The sequence below is a fragment of the Haliaeetus leucocephalus genome, unplaced genomic scaffold (assembly GCF_000737465.1).
Source record: "Haliaeetus leucocephalus isolate CR32 unplaced genomic scaffold, Haliaeetus_leucocephalus-4.0 Scaffold339, whole genome shotgun sequence".
In the NCBI taxonomy this organism is placed as follows: Eukaryota; Metazoa; Chordata; class Aves; order Accipitriformes; family Accipitridae; genus Haliaeetus; species Haliaeetus leucocephalus.
In genome coordinates, this window is record NW_010972775.1 from 9,419,521 (window position 1) to 9,443,248 (window position 23,728).

The 23,728-nt window shown below is 35.4% G+C and overlaps 1 protein-coding gene across 1 annotated transcript in view; it reads right to left on the reverse strand.

Moving 5' to 3' along the window:
- UNC13C (unc-13 homolog C (C. elegans)) overlaps positions 1-23,728 on the reverse strand; it is a 191,721-nt gene that overhangs the window by 101,033 nt on the left and 66,960 nt on the right. The window contains exons 9-12 of the mRNA XM_010571811.1: positions 22,705-22,846; positions 12,366-12,535; positions 10,225-10,340; positions 8,564-8,727 (exon numbers count right to left, since the gene is read on the reverse strand). Coding sequence (XP_010570113.1) covers positions 8,564-8,727; positions 10,225-10,340; positions 12,366-12,535; positions 22,705-22,846 — 592 coding nt within the window. The remainder of the gene's footprint in view (positions 1-8,563; positions 8,728-10,224; positions 10,341-12,365; positions 12,536-22,704; positions 22,847-23,728) is intronic.

The window sequence follows — 23,728 nt, forward strand, 5'->3', positions numbered from 1 at the left end:
CATGGACAATCGTGCGGATACATATGAGGAAAATCCAGACATGTTTGATATAATTGCTACTTGTTGCACACCGATATTTTCAAATTTAATAGATCAGATTCATATTTGCTTCTTACTCTCTTAATCCTAAATACAAAAACATGATTTAACTATCTTAATTGTTATTAACTAAAACATTCATTATTAAACACAAACTTAAAATCAAACATGAACTTATCATCATAAAAAGGCCACAAGAGATCTATAGTCCAGTGAAGAAGGATTTAACTGATACCAACAAAAAGACTCAAACCAGCATTTTATTGTGGCTTGTATTTTAGGCTACATTATCAACAAAAGGTGAGGCATCAAGCAACTTCTGGGCTCACCTTAATTTGATTTAGGCCATAACTGAAACTGTTTCGCTTTGATTCAGGCCAGTAAAGTTTAGGTAATCAGTCTCTTAAACCTGAACCAGCCAAAACCAGAGTTGCAACGTAGTAGCACTGTTCACTTGTTTAAAACAACAGGAGATACCTTCTTATAGCATACAAAGAGCTTATAACATAAGAAAACATGAGAGACACAAGATGGATGAAATATCCAACACATGAGGAGAGGGAATGACATCATTGCAAGACATAAAAATCTTAATTTCAAGATTTATAGTTAGGCAGGATTGGGAGGAAGATAAAGGGATAAAGAGTAAATGTATAGAGATAGGAAAGAGAGTGAGGGGGATTCAGCAGAGATGATGGTGGTGAAAATGAGTATACAGTCAAACAGAAGAGGATGAAGAAACTCCAGTGACTCTGGAGCTCTTTGTATGTCTGAAGATCCTGGTTTGGCAGCATGCTTTTCTTAGCTGTAGTCTCTGGCTCCTCTCTACTATTTCTCCTTAGGAGCATAAGGCATAGCAGTGTGCTGGGCCTGAACCACCTGGGCCCTAGTGCCCATCCAAAGAAAAAAATTAACACAAGGTACAACTGAACTTGGTCCTGCTGAACGTAAGCCAAGTACCCTTAACTGCTGTCACTGCCCAAATAGTCTTCCAACCACGTAATTCAAGATTATTTGCATCTTGTATTTGGATTCCTATTCCTAAAGATATATATAAAAAGAACTTTATACTTTCTTGCAAGCCTACACACAAACTCAGTCTACCTACATTATGCTTTCAGATATCCTCTTATTGTCTCAGTGGTCCTCTAAATTCCTTCACTCTGAGGCCTGCCTCATGCTATTGTGACTGACCCCGTTTATCATATTCCTGCTTTCTGATGTTCCAGGGCTGCAGAAACTTGCTTCTGCTGAAGACACAACAATAACTTTTCTAGGGTCTCCCATGCCACTGACTTAGTGTATTTGCAGATGAGATGCCTTTTTCATAACCCTTTGGGGTAATCTGCAATTTCACATCTGCCAAAAACTTCTTACTTCTTTTGTTAGCCTACAGTTTTAAAAAAGGAAACTGGGGGAATGCAGTGAGTCAGCAGAAGGCAGCACATGAAGTCTCTCTTGCTTCTGCTTTTCCAGTACTCCCCTCCCAGTGCACAGACTCTTACTATAGATGCTCATCTACAGATTCAGAAATGGGCCTAAAAAAATGCTCTGGGCTGACAGTATTTCACTCTAAACAAAGCCCTCTCCAACACTTTCATTTACTTTGCAGATGAGACATCTAAATTGTTATGTTTACTTCAGAAATCTCTGGCAGGTCACAGATATGTCAAAAAAGAAGAAAATTCCAAGTGTCCAGGCTCAGGAATCAGTCTTCATTAATGTACCTAATATCCATTCAGTATCTAGATATCAGAAATGGACACCATAAAATTATTGGCCAAACTGCTCTCCTCAACGGTCTTAGTTAATGAAACAGGCTACAGAACCTGGTAAGAGATTTGAAATAGAATCAGCAACTTGCAGTAATGTAAATGTGATGCTAAACACATCCACTTATTGCTACAGTTACATGATCACTATGGTCAACACAGGACAAAAGTTTTGGACTCATCCTAAATGCAAGATATGTTTTAATTACCAGTGAGTGCTCAAAACATATGTGTGATACATAAAAAAAGTATTTTTCTACTTTTTTTAGAAAAAAAATAGAGCGCAAGAGATGTATACTGACCCTGTAACTGAGAAGCAATTGGCTGGAAAACTTCAAAAATTGTAATTTTCTAACTCCTTTGCATCTCACTCAAGATAAATCCTCTTCTAATTTAAGTCATAATTCCCAAGGAAAAAACCCAAGTCATTAATTATGCATGTACAAATACCTAAAGAAAATCCCAGCACATACACATCTTTTGCTACTTTAAAGTATCATCCAAAGTCTCTGAAGTGTTAAGGACATAAGACTTCAACAGGAGTGGATACTGGGATGAATCAAGCCCTTAATCCCACTGCAAAGCTAGGCTGAGGAGCTGAATAATTGCTGAATTTTCTAGTTTACCTGACAGGGCAAAGAGACTGGAAAAGAAGGGAGCCAACTGGGGATGGGAGCCAAGAGAGGCAGGCTCATGTTAAAGAGAATCTAGGGCTACAGTCTTTGTACGTGGGGTCCCTCTGTATCTGCAGCCTTTCCAGGCCAAGCCAGGAGACCCATTCTGTGGGCTTTCTCTAGCATTAGACTCTCTTCAAGCTGGGTTTATATATGACATCTTGCACCAATGTGGTGATATATATTGATACTTAAAACTTGTATTGTGGTAGTCATGTTCAAAGAGCTTTGCAAATATTTCTCAGCATTCCTGTAAGGTAGATCATTAAGTGCTATTATGTCCATTTTACAAAATTGAGAGAAACTGCTCAAACCAACACAGCAAATCAATCGCATGGGCCAGGACTAGAACTCAGCTTTCCCAGCTGTGTGGCTTATAGGGATACTACCACCAAACCTTTCATTCATTGCCAGTATTTTTCAGAAGTGCTTTTAAATACTGCAACGTGAATCTGACAAAGACGCAACACAGCTACCTACTCCTCAGGAAAATCTTTCATTGTATGTCACATGCTTCCTACCAGCCAGAAGAACAATAATTTCCTTTGTATAAAATATAATAGTGATGTCAAGTGATTCTCCCCAGTTTCAGGTAACCTTTAAAGTTAATAGAAATCTCATCTGATCTATTCATCACATGCATTTTGAGAAATACATGTAGAAATGATCAGAACAATTTTTTTAAAAGCTGACACCAAAATAATTAACATATACTTTTACTATTGACCTTTAACTTCCAAAAATCTTCTAGTGACCTAAAGGTCCTTCGTGCATGAGCAACCCCAAGCTGAAGATAAGGTGGCACTAATAACCCCACCGGCCTTAGAGTCAACTTCTAACATATGCTCTGCTGAGGGGAGGAGGCAGACAAAAGGGGCAGTCAGCAGCAGACATTATGTGAAAAGGCATTGAGATTGTATCAGTTGCCTGCAAGGAACATAGCCAACAGTGGAAAAATAGTTTAGGTCAACATTTTAAGTTCAGCAATGTGTCTGCTGCAGGTTCTTCTAACGATTTCACATTGAGATATCCAAGGCCTGGACTGAGCTCTTACCTTGAAAATAGACCCAAATTGTACTAATTTGTTGTGAGGAAACTTTAAACCTATTGATGTAATTTATTTATGTCCTTATTATATTAATACACTGTTCCATCTGTAATTTGGTTAGTGAAATTGATGACAAAGCATACGTGTCAAGTGACAGGTTATGTGAATTTTTGCTTCTCTCCATTTAATTAAAATCTGTAAAGTTCACAGAAGCTATTAGGTTTATCACATGCAATATAGGTCATGACTCGGAGTGCTGATAACCCAGCTAAGAAATCTGCAAGCCATCTGACTTCCTTCTGCTTGCTAAAATAAATAAATCAAAGAGGAAACTTCCTTGTTTTTGTAGGTCTCTTAAAACAGCAGCCAATAGCATGAGTTATTAACAAATTCTAATGGACACATGATGTAACAACAACCACATGCTGTCTCACATATTTTAGAGTAATATTCCATTGTTTAAACTAGAGTCACATGTCTAAAACAAGGCCTGCTTGCTTCAACTTTCTTACTATGCAATTTCCTGACCAACATGCAATGCCTGTGATTCTTCCAATCTTTCTGCTAGCATGAATCAGCAAAGAAAGAAGGCTAATTAATGTGCTGTACTCAGTAAACAAATGCTATCAATGAAAATTACTTTAACGGGCAATTTGTGTGCTTTTTGCAACGCAGCCACATTAATTGAAGACTAGCAGGAGAACAAGATGGCATACTTAATGCCCATTAACCTGCTGGAATGAGAACTACGTCACTGATTCAGAAGCCTTAGGTTCTACCTGCGGTGATTCTTGCCAGTAGGAAGCAAAGATCTTAATAGAACTTTTATTGCACTTGGCTCCAGCACACAGTAAATCCAGGATGCTGACATTATGTATAATTTCAGTATCTAGTCAAACACTGTTTCAATATGTGCTCTGCTTTTTGCCTTCTAAAGAGAAATAAATTATGTTGAAAGATGAATGGGAGGAAGATTATTTTTTCTTGGTGGTGGTGAGGTATCTTAATATATGTGGGTAAATAAAACTTTCAGTATGATTCCTTCAAGACATTGAATTTATAGCATAAATCACCATCCACCACTGCAGTCATCAAAATAAAGGCCAGCTGGATCACTGAGCTGTTCTGCTTTTGTTAATCTGTTTTCTGTCATATCTATTTTCTTTCCTATTCTCTCACACATACGTGCTTTGACTTCTGGGAGTATATGCATATCATTCATGTAGCTAACAGTGTCTATTTGGCCGCTATCCATCACACACACACAAAAATCTCTTCTGACCCATATAAGAATGGTTGTAATTGTCTTTCATTTCTTTTCCCAATACAGACTCCATGAGGAGTGGAGGAATATAATAATTCTAAAAAAGAAGAGTAGACTATGGAATCTATACAGTCAAGACTTTTCAAAGACCTGCAGTTACTGCAACACAAGCAGGCTTTTTATTGTATTTTGGTTTTGGGTCAGTGGTTGATTTTCTATCCACATGAATTCCACATCTGGTAACTTAAAAAGCAGATTTCCTTGCTTAGGAACTGGACAGTGGGAATCCGTATCTTGAGAGTAAGACACCCCTTCTAAGTGGGCATCCTTTAAGGAAGAACTGTCTCTATTTAGTCTCATAAAAATGTGGATGTCTAACAACAGGTGCAATCACACTTGAATTCATTCTCTTTATAAGTTTAATGAAAAAGGTCTCATTGAGGACAATGACTAAAGCAGATAAGTAACCACCTATGTGGTGTCTTTTGGGTTGATATCCACATTCCAATAAGTCTTCAGTGGTGCACAGGTGATCTCCTTCTGATCTAGAATCAAACACTGACTCACACATGACATGTTTTAAATTGCAGAAAATCCAGAATTTCTTCGCTGATGCTGGTTAAGTGAGAAAAAGAGCTTGAGCTTTGTGTTTTCAGGACTTTTAGTTGGTTACCTATTGGACTGATTTTCTGTGAAGCAGTCAGGCACTAAAAACAATAAACTGACCTAAATTCAGGTCAGTTCCTGCTTATCTTTGCTGAGCTGCCACAGTTGTGGTTGATGAGTATACTCAGTATATTTGGAAAATCAAGACCATCCTTTTGAAATATTATTTCTGTGCTCTAAAGGAATAAATAATAAATAAATAAATATTAATTTGAGAGCCAGAAACAAATCATCAGCATTTATTAAGAGGATCATAGATGACAAAGCCACGGCATGAACATGAAATGTGGGGTTGTTTATTGCCACAGCAGAACAGGATGCCAAATTGTTGTAGGAAGTAGTACTTTAGGGAGGCTTAATTAGATTTACATTGTGTTCAGAAATGCAGAATGGCATATGCTGTCTACCCATACCTAAAAGGGTCAAGGCTGCCTATCATTAAGTGGCACTGAAACTTTTATATAACAGGTAATTTTAAAACTGCAAACAAATATGAATTTTAAAAATTACATTCAGACAAAAAGAGCACCTCATTAGCCACACCCTAAAACTCACTTCAGCCTGATACAGTGCATAAGAAGCATGTGGATGGTCTCGCGGGCTGTTAAAGCATAGTCAGTTTTGCATTTACAAATGCAAATATTTTAATTTACAATGTCATCATGAGACATGCAATAGAAATATTCTGCAACTAGATTCTTGAGCATAAAATGCTTACACAATATTCCTTTGGGCCAAGTGATTACATTCAAATTCTCTCTCTGTTGTATGGTAGAAAGTTGCTTTTCTTTTAGTAGGAGCACATTGTTACCAAATGGAATCTGATCATTCTATTTTCCAAATCAAGAAGGTGTACATTTTCTCCAGCTATTAAAGTTGTTCCAGGAGAAAAAGGTGGTCTCATAAACACAAATAAAAACAACAGCCAATAGTCCAAAAGAAAATTCCCCATGACAGAACTAGCGTCTTCACTACTCTTCTCCCCAAAGAGAAGACATGTCTGCAGATGAATCAGCAAAACAATGTATATAAATACATATTCTTCCCCAAGTATTATATGAGATTATATTCATTATTGATTTTATTCCTAACTTAAACAGGATGTGGCTTACTCCTCAAATAGGGATTCCTCATTATTAACATGGAACATTTTAAAATGTAAATGGACATGGGTATGGGGGCAATGAAATCTTAGCTTTTATTGTCTGTGTAAATTACCTGTGAATACTAATATCAAATTCACTTTCTTATTACATCTGCCTTCAAATGCAGATCTTGCAGTCTTCAACGGCAAGGAAATTTAGTGGAAAAGGTACAAAAGAAAACAAGAATAAGAAGAGGACAAGCCAAAGTAGGTCATTTACCTTAAAATGCCTTGGTTAGAATTTTTGAGTGAGGTTTCCTGAAAAATGTATTGCAGTACTTGCCCAGCTCCATGTCATATGTTCAGACTAAATTTACTTCCTTTTCATGAATACCTGTATGTTATGTTATTTACTCATATAAAAATAAAGCATCTTCTTTATATGAAGATATAACCTCTCCATTTCTAACACTGTTAAATGAAAAAGCTTTTTAAACACTCACATGTCAATTATATTGCTATTTTTGCAATGCTGACTTTTGCTACATTCGAATTCTAAAAACAGTTTCAAACTTTCTCTGGAAAATTTCAGAGCACTGGCATTCATCAAGAGAGGAAGGAAAAGAAACTTCAAAATAATTTTTCAGTTGAGGTTGTCCATCAAAAATACAGCCATGTTACATTGAGATAACCAACTACTGGGGCTATAGTTAAGAGGAAACACTAATGTTAAATCAGTCCTGCTTTACTTCCTAAGCAAAACATTAATAACAGCCCTCCCTTGGCATTAATAGCTCTTGAGAATTCATCTCATGTAAAACCTTGAATTAATACTGATGCATACAGCAGGAACAACTCTATCATTTCAGAGATTAATATATTGGTAAAAATGGCATACTAATTTAAATCAAGTTATAAACTTATAATACTATGCTAGTTAATAAGTAACATAACTTAATCAAGATGAAAAGACATATATGGCTAAAGAGAAGCTAAACATGAAAACGCAAATATTCATGAAACTCAGTACATGAGTTCCTACATATGTAGTATAGATATATAATACCACAGGGGAACTGTCAAGCTTAATTATTCTGTGCAATGTTGTTTAAGGTCCTTGGAGGAAGAACATTAAGAAGATATATATTACAAATACATTCTCTAGCTTTCTATTAGAAGTACAGTACAGTAATTCACAATGAGCTACATGAAGTGAAAGATGTTCATAGCAATAGCAGATGGTGCCATTATATCCTGCAATAAAAAGAAAACTTCACATGTTTATGTGCCTTCATACTTACTATAATTTTTTAGGCTGTACTGCAAAGAGATGGAGGAAATGAGATACATGTTCTGATTAAAAATTCCATAAAATCAGCTTTCTGTAGGAAAAAAATTACATATTTCTTCTTTAGAAGACTCATTTGGAGTCCTCTGCTTTCCTACGGACTTCCTACAGCAAACTTTTCATTGGACAAATTAAGAATACATGACGGACCTCTTGTATCCCCAGGCCTCTGAGCAAAGCAGTGCTGTGTTCTAAAGTGATGACACAGCTACTTCAGTACAGACAACATAGTAACAGGTTCTAATACTGTTAAAAATAGTTTTTATTAATTATTTACATATACTATCGAAGTTTACTATAGCCATTGCTGGTTTTCTATGATTTCTGTACTCCTGCAAAGGAGTACAGAGTTTGTGAAACCCTCTTCTACCATTTCACTCCCATCTGGAACACTGGAAGTCTTTCTGATCCTTGCCACGTATCAGTATCACAAGGATTAAGAAATGTATTAGTGGTAATACCAGTAACAGCTTATAAAATGCTTATCTTAATTCCATTGCAGTTGAAAAGCACTTCAATGGGAATCAGATGGACAAAAATGATAACAAAAGTTTTAAATGAGGAACAGGAGTGAAGTGGAGAATTAAAGCATGAAGGCTTGGAAATCATCACTTCCCTCAAATACATTCTTGACAGTAGAGCAGAAAACCAGACATGATAATACTTACGTCATAGCTTGGTAAATATATTCAATTCCATAGCGCATTGCAAATTCATCTACAATTTCCTGTGCCGCGTCATCAAAGTACACCTTCCAGGCTTCATCACCTCTCACTTCAGGGATTTTTACAACACCATTAGATTTAACTTCCGTCAAGTAATGGAATAGATTCTAAATGTAAGAAATATTTCAAATAGGAATTTTCAGCTTTTAAGTGGCATTTTGAAAGTATATCCTATATAATAGTCATCAATATGTTCATTGTTAGGTTTTGTTTTGTTTTCTGAAATTTTTCTGAAGACTGGCACTAACTAGTCATCATTTGGTAAACAAAAAACCCCAAGACTCTAAACATGTTTTTTGTAATGGAACTCTGGTAATGCAGGCTTCTGATTCAGCATATTGATCTGCCTCCTTGATATAAAGGTCACATCAGTTAACTAGCACTGAGAGACTGCAACATAAAATTGTGCAGAAACTTTCTCTTCTCTATCATATGCCCTTGCTAATGAATGAAATCATGATGTTATAATGCTCACTACATAGTACTTCAACTTTAATTGGATCTGTGACCAATAAATTTCAAATTCATGATTTAAGAACTGTAAGTTACAGGAAACCTATCAGAAATCCTGTAGAAGCCTCTCAAGTAGTGAAAGGCATGCAATAAAGTTTAGGTTTAGCAACCTTAGGACTGAAGCTAGTACTTAATTTGACTTTAAAGTCATAGAACGCTTCTCAGATTACCTAGCTCCATATGTACCCACAAACTTAGCAGCAGATTTTATTTCCTATTTTCAGTGACCAAAAAACTCCCCAAACTTTGAAATAATTTCAGTTTTGCTAATTAGCCCATAACAGTCCTGTGGATTATCTTAAAGCAATAGAATTTTGCTATGTACTTCACAGGTCAAAACATTTGCAATATCATGTCAAAATCTATGAGCACAAATTCCCTGAACATTCAATTTTACAAATGGTGAACAATGAGATTTTGTGGATACCTACTAGTGCTGAACTTTCAGCCATATACTATCTATCAACTTTCAGAAAGTACTTGTATTTTTAGAATAGAACTTCAACATGGATCACTGTTTGAGGGAAGAGGAATCAAATACAAAGAAAACCTTTTGAAAGACACACTGGTTTTTCACGGATTTCCCCCCCCCCCCCCCCAACGTTGACAAAAGCAAACTAGACGATAGGAGAATGAAATTTTAGATTGTCTGTGCTTCTCCTGCTTTTTCTTGCTCTCTCCAAAATATGAATTAATGTAGCAGGAAAGAAGTCCTTTGCAATTAATAGCTATATTTCTGTAATATGCAGAAATGGTTGTATCTTCTTGATGTTAGCAAGCATGTATGGAGCATCAAAATGCTAAACCAAAATATGGTACAGGGAGAACTTTGCTGACTCCACCTCTTCTTTTTTTTTTTTAACTCCTACTGCGAGGAATGATCTGTTGGTGTTACACTGTTCTGCCTTTGACTCTGAACCTGATACGCCATCAGCAATACAAAGTGGGAAATCTAAAATAAACTTGTTCTGATGTGTAGCAGCAGCTATTTGTTTCAGTGTTCTAATGTTCTGTAGCCTTTTTTCCTTACCCATGCAACAACTGAATAGTAATTTCTATATAGTATGCTTTCTTTAACTTCTCCAACATACCTCATGTAGACAGGTGTACTGCACATGGTAGGGAGCAACTTTCTCCTCTCCTTTTATTTCAACATTGATTTTCAATCTAATGGCACCAGAGACAGCTGATTTATCTGTTCGCTTTTCTGAAGAGCAGAAAAATAATATATTATTAACTACCAAGAATACATACATGTTATGTGAAAAGCTTTCATTCTAGCTTAATAAGAATGTTTTTGAAAGCCAGAAAGTCCTGCTGTTGAGAACAAGAGAAATTTTTTGCAATACCTCACACATGGTTCAGGCCATGAAGCAGAACATCAAACTATGAAGTAAAGAATCTTTCTTATTTTATCTGCCAAATTCAAACCATGCTGCACAGTTTTTTATTTAACACTTTTCCCTTTTCAATTGAAATTATTTCCATTTTTTATCTGGTATCTGTACTAATTATTATTATTATTATTTTTGCTATTGATATTTTTCTTTAGTTATGAAGAATTTAGCAACAACCTGAACTACTATGTCCGAGAAACACAAAATGTTCTCAGCAGAACTCAATTACAAAGCTAAGCTGAATCTTAAAGAAGAAATGATATGAAGAACTTTGTTTACACTATCTGTACTAGCCCGTTCAGTTGCTGTCACTCATTGTGGAGGTTACTGATCTTCTTTGACTCCAATTTTCACTTTTCCAATCCACTGTAGTGGTATAACTGAGTCAACAGGTATTACAATTTTTATGATTCTTTCACAAAGTGTAATGGTATGAGTGGTGATGAACAGTACAATTAATAAGATTTGGCATTCCGCAAATCCAATTGTTCTGTTTGAGTATTTCACTCCTCTTTCCTCTGTATGATGTGACATACTGCAGTTGTATCAATGTGTGTATGCATCAGAATAAAATATGCAATTCTTTTCAGCATATTAGAATTATCATGAGCCATTTACCAATATTTCTTCTTAGATGCTGACTAAAAGGTTTTCATTCTAGTCTTCCTTTTGCAGAGCATATAGATTTTCAACGTTATTATTAAACTGCTTCCAGTCAAATCAGTTCAGCAAGATTTGCTTTTAAAATCCATTTCATAATAATTTACATCAGTATTTGTATGAGTTTAAGTCACTGAATTTTTTGCAGGAATAAAATTCAGAATTCATAATGACCCAATTATCTTACCTTTAAAAAATCTCATTATAAATAGGAAATAAAGCAAGGGTTTCTTTTCATTGTCAATAAATAATCAAATAGTTCCCTGACACACCTATATATATCATTGGGAAATGAAACTCTAGGCAGGGAAACAAGGACTGTTGATTAGGAAACAAATGCTCTACAATTTCAGAAAATTATGTCACATAATTCACCTGAAGTTTTCACAGAGCAGGCAACCTAGGTAAAATGTTACTATCACATTTTATTATCAAATATAGGAGATTAATTTTTAAAGGGCTACTCCATCTAGTGAACCCAAAGATATTTTTAGAATTAAACAAGAGTTGTAGATTTAGAAGATTTAGATAAAGGAAATATATTCTGAGACACACTTTCATTGATTTATTTCTAGTTTAAAGAATGATACTTAAGACCTGTCCAGACAAAAAAGTGCAGCCATTAAGGACAACAGAGCTTCAGCAGGCCGTCTTCAGTTTATGATTCTGCATGTAAACATGTTTGACATGTACAGAACAGAAAACTCAAGCAAGCAAGTTTCATGAAGAAACACAGCTGTAAGTAAACACAGTGAAAATCAAAGACGATTAGGCCCAGAATGGTACATAAATGATTTTTTTAAAATATGCGATAAAATGAATATGGACAACAAGCAAAATATTTGCTAGATTTTTCTATGTATCTTTGTAGATGTATTTCCCACAGAATGCTACTGTGAATGGACTAGTCTGAAATATTGGGTTTTCTTACATATTTTTAAATTTGCATTAAAATGAAATATTTGTCTTTGATATTGTTGCGATTAGTCTGCTCTCTGTAATTTTCATAACTCTGGATCAAATTGAAGAAAGTATCTTTCATTTCAAATCAACCTGTAATATTTAAGCTTTTAAAAGTTGTATATTGGTACCAAAGCTATATATTTTGAAGTCTCAAATCTACAGATACTGAGATTCTACCTAAATTTGTTCTAAAAAATCAGTAGGAATCATACCTAAATTATACCATACATCCATCTCTCCACTCAGTGTTCTTACTTCAATGATTGTTTGCCCGAGGAAGTCATCTGATTCCTTTTTGAAATGTTGTTTTACTCTAGATTTGATGTCATCATCTTCATCCCATACTCTCACTTTTATTCTATCTGTAGAGTTATGGCATTCACTGTAGAAATAATAATAAAATACAAAATGTGAGTGATACGTAAGCTACATACATTCGTACTACTGTCTAATCCATTGTCCTCGATTTCTGTACACTTGCTTAACTGCATAAATTGACAGAATACAAACAACCTGCAACATTCTGTGGAATAAAAGGCCATACCATATTGCCAGGGACAAAACTACAATTACTCTATATAAGAGAAAGTAAAGAGATTAACTTGACTGAGTTATATATACATATGGATTGTATTTAGGAATGTCATTAACTCCTCATTAAAATTATTAATTACAATATGTACTTCTTGATGCTATTATTTAGCAAATATCTTCAGAAAGGTACAGTTAGAAGGGGTTTATTAATTTAGGAATATGATGTAGTACATACAGTAGACCACAAAAGTAGTAGCCTAGAATGTTATAATACAAAATGTGAGAAAATCTTAAAGAATATTTCCAGTATGTGGCAGGAAGTTTTTGAAAAAAACCCAACAAGTATGCAGAAACATCACAGCAAGAAAAGACAGGCAATCAGAAAAACCTAGGGAAATAAGCAGCAGCTTTCTTTAAAAGATATATTAGTTTTTGCCAAGACCTCCATTCCCTGGTAAGCAGGAGGAGTAGGGACAGACTGCCATATACCAAAAAATTCCTTGCAAATTCAAGTGGCTTACTAATCCCTCATGAGCTGAGTAGATTTGAGAAACTACTGGATGTATGAAAGAGCGAGGTGGCTTCACTTGCAATCTGCAGAGTTCCCAGTGGATAAAAACTTTTTACTCCCAGCTCCATCCGCATATATTTGCACAGAAATGGAAAAGAAACTCTACTGCTGCTTATTCCTATAAGCCACAATGAGGACTGTTTACTATTGGTCAGTGTTGGCTTTTCATGACTTCACTGGAATATCCTAACATTGACTGCAGAAGTCTGTGGTACTGAAAACTTTCTGATGACATTTAATAGCTAGTACAGACCTAGCATCAGTTATAAGCCCTGTCATACTGATGCATCTGTACTAACAGGGTTTTTAAATATTCATTCAATAATACTATAAAAATATTTTAAATATTACAAATCTTTTGTTATTTATAAATATAGCTTTAAAGTGTAGCAGCAAATTCTCATCTTCAGCAAGGTGTTAGTTTGACACTAGATTAAGAGTTCTTGAATTCTATTCTAAGCACTATCATTGCTCAGTGATCTGTCTCAGCGTTTCCAGCATTAAACCAATAATACTATAACTTATCTCCCAACTGGCATCCCTCAGGGGTGTTCTAAGAATTAATTAGTGATGGTTATGGGCTTTGGAAGTCTAAAGTGCTTTAAATGGTATTATTACTGTCAAGGCCAATCAGTCAGTAAAAATGGCATGCACAGCTTTTACTCTGCCTCACTGTGATATCATTCAGTATCACAGAAATGCTTGTGTCTGCCTGTATTCCAAATTTTAACATTGCAGATATCTCTGGTAATTAAAAACCACATTGTTCTGTGATTCGCAGAACTAATGAAGCCTAGTTTCCTTTTGTCTTATGACTGGCTTCCCTGACATCTAACTGCGATCACCTATTGAATCTTCTCCCACAATTGGGATTTTCATAAATTACCCCTTCATATGGACTCTGTGGTGTCTATTACGGGGTGAGCTCATACTAAGGACACTGTTAAGGTCTCATCTCTGTCTGACCACCTATTTTCATAGAACATGCTGGATGTAGTACTAGGAAATCTGTGAAATTTCTCTGACCGACCACAAAATTCAAAAGCTGTTGGCAAGGACATATAAAATATAGGAAGACACAGATGGATCAAATAAATATCTTTGCCTTAAGGAACTAGGCTAAACCCAGAAACCATTTAATTTTCCTAAAAGGTAGCCCTGAATTATTGCTTGACATTACTAGAGTCCTGAATTGCATTTAACTATGCACCCGATAGAAATATTAAACAGGGGATTTCTACAGTGGCATAGGGAGATCCATCTCTGGTGAGGCATTTATGTGATCATCATCATCATATTTGTGCTATTAGTAGAAATGTTTTTCCTGCTTTGCTTCTCAGGGAGATGCTGCATACAAAAAGTCATTAAATGGTACTTCAGTACAAATACATATTTTTATTCTCCTAAGACAGCACCAATTTCCCTCTGATGTACACTTAGCTGATTAAGGAATATTTATTCAGATGGTCAGGATGACAGCACTTTTCCCTGATATCCTCATTTGTCTCTCCCACAATTTTTTCTCCTTTAATCTTAGGTTAGTGAAACGTGGTGAGAACTATCACAACCAACGGGTTTACTCACACATTCATCTTCATGTATAAACCTTTAGCACTGAGTCAGCTCTGCTACATGTTTGTAACATTCCTGTGCAAGACCCCCAAACTAGCACAGATTTGTGATGTAATAACTGAAGGGTGGATGGACACGTATTTCTACTGGCCTGCCCTGTGGTAGTGAGACTGCAAGGAGATTTACTATTAAAAGCTACAGAACTGTCTCTGCATGATTCTACTTACCCGCCCAGCCTCTCAGAAACAAGACTATATAATGAGGTGCACACTATGCTTTAGTCACTGGTAATATCTGTGCGGAAGCTCTGTGGCTTTGCAAAAAGCATTAGGTAATATTCCTACTTCTGCTTACTCTGTCCAGGAAAATCAGCCCAGGGAGCTCAAGGCAAAGACAACATACACTTTTTTCAGTGCTCCTCTTCTAGCCACTCCACTTTATATGCTCAGTAAAAGCGTTCGCTAATGTGTCATACAGGAAGGTGAGAAGTGAATTGTGCTTTAGCACACAGAGAATGAAGATATTGATGTTTCTGAAAGCTGGAAAAGCTGCAGTATATTCAGAGATGCTAGATAGAAAAGATAGTTTTAATAATTTATCAACAACCTGGTGATGCTACATTACTTCTACATTTACAGAATGCCGCACAGACATGAAATAATCCTCACAGCACTCCTGCTTATTCTAATGGTTAGAGTAATAAAAAATGTAATGATAAACTATCTTTACTACAGTAGCCCAATGTAAATTTAATATTAGGTGCACTAGTATGACCTGATTGTACACCTCATCTAAGAGATCTGTACCCAGTGTTAAAATAACAACTGATTGATAGTATGCTACTTTCAGTAAAGAAATAAATGCAAATCAGTGAAGAAGCTGGTAAAGAATGAATGGAAACTAATTTCCCATTCTGTCAAAATGAAATACATTCATCATAACAGCATTCTTCCCTTGTAGTCTTCAATAAAATCTCTTACATCCACTAACAAATTTGCATACTCTGAATAGTTAGTCTAGGTGGAGAGGGTTTTTTTTTCCCCCTAAAGAAGTGTTATTTCTATAACTTAAAGAAAATAATTTTTCCAGTAAAATACAGTATTTTGGTGAAATTCTGTAAGCAATCCACAGACAAATTAGACTACCTCTGCGATGTAGAAAATGAACTTGACTGACAAGCCTTTGAAACACCTTTGCCTGCTCGCTTCCAGTTTTGCACATTTTGTAGCTTACCATTTTTTTTTCTAAATCAACTTTTAACCAACTGTTTCACAAATGAGTAGTCTAAAAATCAAACGTACACTACTTTTAATCAGAGCTCCAAAGTGGAGAAAAATCTTTCCTGTCATAATAAAACAGACATATCTGTTTAGAACTGGTCTTGTATTCCCTGAGCACGCAGCAAACTAGTTCAAGAGAAGACAGCTAGTGGTTGAAAATCTCTGAACTTGTACTCTAATAGGAAACTTTTCAATACACAGATAATGACCAGGTTCTTTTTAAAAAATATCCTCAAAAGTGACAGAACAAAGAAATGTAAAAAAGGGAAGCATTATACTATTTTTACTGCAATTTTACAACTGGGATAATGATTTGCAGACAGATTAAATCACTCTACAAGTATCTTCCTTACTTCTCTCCCGTAGTGCCCATTCCTCCTTTTCCAAATGTATTTAGCCTTTTTTTCCTCCTGAAGCACTAGCAGGCATTTTTATTTCCAACAGTGTTTATAAAAAAAATAATAGCTAAGTGTGAGATAGGTTTCTTCTGTAAACAATCTCTCTGCTCTCCAATGAGGATTTCCAAGATCCAAATAATATTCACCTACATAACTTTCCAGAAATGTCAAATCCAGAGCCAACATGACTTGCCAAAGTTCCAGAGGAGTCATTCTGGTTGTTGATGGACAAACCTGAAGATCTTTTTGTTTATTTTCAACAGGCTACTTCAGCTGAAGACTGCCAGCCTGCCTATGTAAGAGCACTTGCTGCAGAATCACTGTGGTCTGCTGTAATTGAAGTACACAACCTTTGTTTTTCGTGTATTTTGTTTTCAGTTTCTTTCTCTGTCTATTTCTGTTTATTCTGTTACAAAAGTACCCGAATTCTTTTTGGACATATGCTCATTAAGGCATGTAAAGAAAACATGATACATACCTCTTTGTGATACTAAGCATAAATACATTTATTATTCATATAATTGTTTCAGATGGATATTGCTTTAGTTGTAGACCATTACATATACCTTAGATGTCTTCCACAAACTAAAGGAATAGATTTTGGAAGACAATATTTCGTTCTCTTAAGTGCTGTATTCATTCAGTGAGTCAACACTGACTTAACTGGAAAACAGATAAAAATCAAGGTGCCACTTGGCTGCATGAAGTATGTATGTGAAAAAGTAGCTCAAAACATTGCACAATTAGAAAAAAAAACCATAGCAAAAGAGAGATCATTGCTTTTTGTAAGCCCCCTTACAAAAAGCATAAGGAATACAGTTTGTATAGCAGGAAATGCACATAAAACAATCCAAGAGTTGAACCTTGCTAAATTCTTATTCAATTTTATTCCCAATTTGCTATCTTGGATGTCATATAATCTAGGTGGGGAATGGAAGGTGGTAACAGAGATTTTGTTCTAAAAGTATACAGAAACCACACGGTCATGGAAGATAGTAGTAAAATGAAGTTCAGGAAGCCATTTATTACTACTATTACCCTCATGTTTATTATTATCACCATTACTGAAAGCGAGAACCAGATAAAACCATGGCATTGCTATAAGAAGTCTGTCCACTCTGTTCTTAAGTGTTCAGAGATAGTTCCATAGTTCTCAGGAAATCTATCTATTCCAGTACTTCACTAGTCTCACTGTTGGCAAACTTTTTCTGAAGTCTGATTTAAGCCTCTCTAAATGGAATTTGTGCCTATTAGTTCTTGTTCTACTATAACGCAGAAAGCACGGAAAAAAGGTTATTATTCCTTTCCTCTCTGCAGGAGAAAGGATGTGTTTAAAGACATCCATACCTCCACTACTTGTGTCTTCTCTAGTCTGGACAGTCCTAACAGTGTGGTCACAGGCCATGCTTTCTGATAAAGTAGAATGAGACTAATTATGCCTTTTCTTGCATTAGTTTACTCTGTCATAACAAAAAGAGAGTTGTATAAAATCAACCTGGACTGACAGCAGTTTGAAAAAACAGACTCAGTCCAAACATGCTGTACTGTGAAACTGAAAAACGTTATTGCTGAACAAACAATTTATCATTTGAATTGGTTCTTAGAGGTGTTCTGGTCTCTTTGTTTGGGCTGAGGCTGTGAAATACAGTGATTTTAATTAGTTGGATGTCTCTCAGAGACTTGGCTACTTACTGAAGAATTTTTAGAATAGATAAATCCAATAAACTAATTTGCAGCTTTCTATTACCCAGTTGGTTTTCTGTAATATAATTCTCTGTTACATACTCTTGCTTATGAAACAATCCTTAAGCTGTTTCAACAATTCTTACAAGACTGTGTTTAGATATCACTGGAAACTGGAACACCATTTAAACAGTAAACCAATCCTGTTGTCTTCAGGTACAGTGAAGATTATACTTTTTACAAGCCAGTTCAGTTGATCAAGAATGTATAAAATGACAGTAGGGAGGACTTTGGTAAGGTCCTCTTGTTGTATTTATTTCCTATATATGGCTGCTTATAGTAAGTATTGCTTTAAATGAATCCACAAATCATTTCTTTGCAGTATAAACAAACTGTGTGAGTGCTGCTTTTTGAAGTAATTCTAAGGAAAGAACATCCACAGCTGGATGCCTCAAATAGTTGCCAGAAATTCTCACTTCATCAGAAACTCTTGATTGAAATATCCAAAATATGAAGCAGTCGAACAGCTTCTCTGACCAACACACAGACTTTAGCTATCATGGTCTCTAATCTACATCAATGTTGTCTGGTGCTAGAGGATACTTTTCCCCAGTATTCTCTGCTAAAATATATAGCAGTAAGAATTCTCAGCAACATTCCAGTTTGTTTGAACAAACAGGTATTTTTTTTTCCCTGCTAGCAATTGTAAATTTTCTCTCTATTGGATTTTATGTCTGCATTGGTATTTTCAGTATATCACCAGGAAATCATCAAGAATGTCAGAAATCAGACAAATTCTAGCAGTTTAGTGATGATCATTATATTGGCCAGGTAGTAATCACAGTCTTCAAAAAACCCTTCTCATGGGTCTAATTTAAATCAAATAGATCAAATGTTTTCATGCAATGAAAGGATTAATAGACACTCAATGAAGCTATTTATCAGTCATATGGTGGCCTAGTGACAGCCAAAATAGAAAGAATAAGGTAATGTAAAATAATCATCCTGTTACATGGAAGACCTCTGTATTATACAACTGTATCTGAGGTGTTAATGAGTGGTCAGAGGAAACATGATACCTGCAAAATCTGCAAGGCAATTTGGAGATGTGTGCTTGCCAGACAACACTGCCAGAAAAAGCAGATGTCCATTATTTCAGCAATCAACTGTTGAAAATAGTCAAAAAGAGAATGAGAGTGGAGAAGACTTTTATTAGTGTATAGATCTTTGTACAGACAAAGCTGAAAACTGTACAGCCAAAATATCTCTTCCTCATAACTAAAAAATAAAAATGCAGTCCCTTTTCCTATATCAGGTGTCACACTCAACTAGAAGAAGACAGGTGACAGATAGCTGCAAGACTCTTCCTTTGCTCTGGCATTGAAAAAAACCTCTCCTGACACTGATGTTTTATTGAAAAATAAAACCTTCTCTGTTATCTCCTTTCTAATAATGCCAATAGAAAGGATCAAAGCCCTTACCACCTATATTACATTCATTAAAGGAATATCTGCTGGCCTATTTACTTACCTTGTGTACAAAAAATATACATTTCAAGGAAAGATGTAATTCTTCCTCTGATAGTCTTGTTTTTTTTACTGAGATGCATGCAGCTGTATGTAAGCTCTACTTTAGTTATGGTTTATGAGTTCCCATGTTAAAATCTATGCCAGTGTCCCATGGTCATTTAGGAGAGGGTTACATTATGTTTTGTTAGAAACATTCACTCTCTGCTTACCATACAATCATATTAGGGTTATGTGTCATTCTGCAAACTAGAACACTGCCCTCACTCTATCTGCTGTAACACAGCAAATGCACAGTGGGGAGCCAATGTTTTTTCCAAGTCCTTGTTTTGGAACAGATGGGGAGAGTTAAGCAAGTATTTTGGTATTATGAGTAAATATATGACTGTAGAATTTTTAGATATATTTTATTTCTGCAATTTATCATTTAGGAGTGATGATGACAGTTAGTATTTGATTTTAAATAGGGCTATCAAATATCACTAGTAGAGCCTAATTTAAATGAAAATTCCTGAGTCAATGAAATAGTTATAATGATCAACTTTAGATTTAATCTTGTGGATAAACATTTATAGTTTATTTAATACACTTTAGAAATTCTTATATATTTTGAATTGAAATCCAATGCATTAAATAAGTCATGGAGATAACTTTATTTTAGAAAGTACAAGTGCTATAAAAATGATTGAAAATGGATTCAGTTCAAAGCAGTTACTCAAGAGATTTATGCTGTAGTAAGGTTTGGGTTTTTTTTTATTAATGTTATTGCTAGAGCAGCAGATGACAGTAATACTTAGTGCTGTGTGGAAAAAAAAATAAAAATTTCAAGTTTCCAGAGATTTTATGGTAACACTACTCACATCTTTGAGAAAATACATTTAAAACTTCATACCAAATTTGATTAATTGCTCATCCAACTTTTGACACTATGCAACTCATACAACTAAGTGCAAGAAAGCAATTAATCTCCTATCTTTGGTTACTCACAGTCATTCAATGAGGTGTGACACTTCAACTGTTACTGGAGTAACACAAATAACTTGAAAAGAAAACATAGTCTGTATAGGGGAAGCCTGTGAAAAGTTTCTGAGTGTGTGTTTTCTCTGAATAAACTATTCATTACTAGTACTGGCATTTGAATATGTGAAAGGAATAGGCATTCCAGACAAATAAAAGTGGCGTCTTTGGTCATACCTCTTTCAAACTCACTAGCGAAATGATAACCTCCTCAACAATAAGGTAGCAGTTTTTAGTGAAAAAAACGGGAAGAGAAAATAGCTGTTGTGCTACATGATAAGAAGGTAACCTCTCATGTTATGACATGGCACCTTCTTGAAGAAAACAGAGCTCTATTTCAAATGCTTGAGCCCTAACAGAAATTGTTTCAATGGTTTAGGTAGATAGAAATAATGACAACTGATATCTTCCTTATAGGAGGAAAGGAAGGTAAGCAGCAGCTAAACAGTGTTATAGCCTGAAGACAATTATTTTACATTGTGGTGAGTGGTTATTTGAAATTCTGTTGCACATGGCTACTAACTAGAGATTCTGAATCTTGACTGGGCAGTCTGCATGATCCTGAGCTGTTCTGCTGTTGCTTCATAAATTCAGGGTTGCTTAAAAAAATGACACATCATTGTTATCATCACTGATACAGGGTTTCATCAAGTTGTATCAAATTAACATCCGGTTTTGAATAGCACTATTAGGCATAAACATACTAGACTCATAACGTAGTACCAAAGGCTAAACTATTATATGTCAATAGTTTGCATATATTCTCAGTAAAAATGCAAATAAAACTGTTGTATTGGACAAACACTGAAATTGTATATCCGTTTCTATTATAATAATTTTTTCTTTTCATAATTTACTATACTAGTATTTTCACACAGCTTCCATGAAATACCTACTAACTTCATGTGATAATACTGTGGTGGGTGCTTTCAGGGTAGACTGAAACTTTTCTGAACAATCTAAAAAATCTGCCTAAATAAACAGTTCTGTTTCACTTAAAATTTTCCAAAGAAAATCTAGGGTTTATATTAGCCTTTCAGAATTCTTAATTGGCTTTAACAATAGTGGTTAAGTGCACATCATATATTGCAGCACATAGTAATCAAGCTGAGAAAAGAATAAATGCTGAAATACTTTTGTTACATGTATTGGAATAACACTGAGGAAATTGATACTATTATCAGATTGGTCACATTCTCAGTCAGGAATGTGTTGTACCCTAAAGCAGTATTTTCAGGAAAGGAAGAGTATAGTACCTGTGAATTGGAATTCCCTGTACTCTAACATGTCTTTCTGAAAGAAGTTCTAGGAACATTGCCAGAACTAGAACTGGCATGAAATCACATTCAAACCTTAGTCAACATATTACAGACTGAAACATCTACTTTGTGGTCAGGGTTGAACTTCTGTGATATGCTGACAAGAAACTGCCATATTCAGTTCAGAGGCTGTGGCCAAAGAAACGAGACAGGAGGATCATACCATACTCTCCACATCAGACTTCTGGACAACACTCAGTCTTGGAAAGGATAGATATTACCAACAGCCCAGGCCAGAGTCTGAAGCATACCAATTACTATCAGATTCCCTAGTTTCACCTAGGAGAATCATAATGTTGAATAAAAACACATTTAACTCGCAAGGTCAGCATCTGAGACACAGGAAAGCATTTATAATGCCAACATTTGGTATGATAGGTCAAAGTCTGAAAACTGTTACTTAAGTCCCTAAGAAATTAGGACAAATAGACACCACCAATAGATCCCCCCAAAGACATAATTATGAGCTGTATGATTACTATATAATAAAGTCACAATAAACTTCTATGCTCTCTCCATTCAGAACTTGCTAATTTATTAATGCTATGAGTATGCACAGTATTCAAATTAAGTAATTATTTCACTTGGTAGCATTATATTACCTAAATGTAAATTTAAAAAGGAAGAAACAACAGTATCTTCTATACTTACAAATAGAATTTTTCATCCCATACTGGATTCAAGTTTCCAAAAATAGTCTTTGTTCTCCGCTTGGTTTTGCCAACTTGCACAGTAACATATGGGTCACTTGAGCCAGTTTTGTCCTTAGCCTGTAAGCCCTGAGCACAAAGAACTGCAACAAAAGGAGAGAAATGTGCTTTAGCCCTCATAGCCTTCATTGCCAAGACATAAATCAGACAGTGACAATGGGAAACAAAGCCCTCAAACTGAGGGCTCCTGAAGCAAAGATTTCTGGATGAATTTCCCCAGTGTCTGTTACTCTGGAGATAGACAAGGCTCGTCTAACGACCCTTGTGGACTGTATAAACTTTACAATTATGGTTTAATAGAGTAATAAATTTAAAGATTCACTACAGAGCACAAAGCAAATACTTTTCTTGCCATGCATCATTCAGATACTCTTCTTGAACTTTGGTTTAATCAGCATGGCAAGTAATATAATATAATGTTGTTGTATAACTTGGCTTGAGTCTAATTATTCCCTAAAATTTCCATTCCCCCTTCCCAAATAAATAAATATTTCTAAAATGTCTCCAAAGATCCAAACTAAAATTTCCAAAATACCCCCCCCCAATTTTGAGAAATCTGCACTGTGGATTATGAAACTAAACATGAGGGGAATGGTTATGACTTTGTCATTTGTTTTTCTCATGTGAGAGATGAACCATGAGGATTTTCAGAATACTTCCTATTCTATCACAGACAGGGTGACAGTTCTGATCAATTATCATTAACTGTTTATGTATTTGTCAGCCTTTCTGACAGTTACTGTGGGTGTATAGTTAATGTATATGCATTTTGTGCTAAATATAAATACACACAATTTGATTTTCCATCATAATTCATAAAAGTGGAAAGCTAAGGAGAAAGCAGAACTGTCAAATAGCAGCCTACCAAACCCAGAGGGCTGCAGCTAAAACACTTGCCATGGATCCTAGCATCAGCAGAGTTTGTTTTATTATTTTGCACATATTATTTAAACCACCTCAGTGGT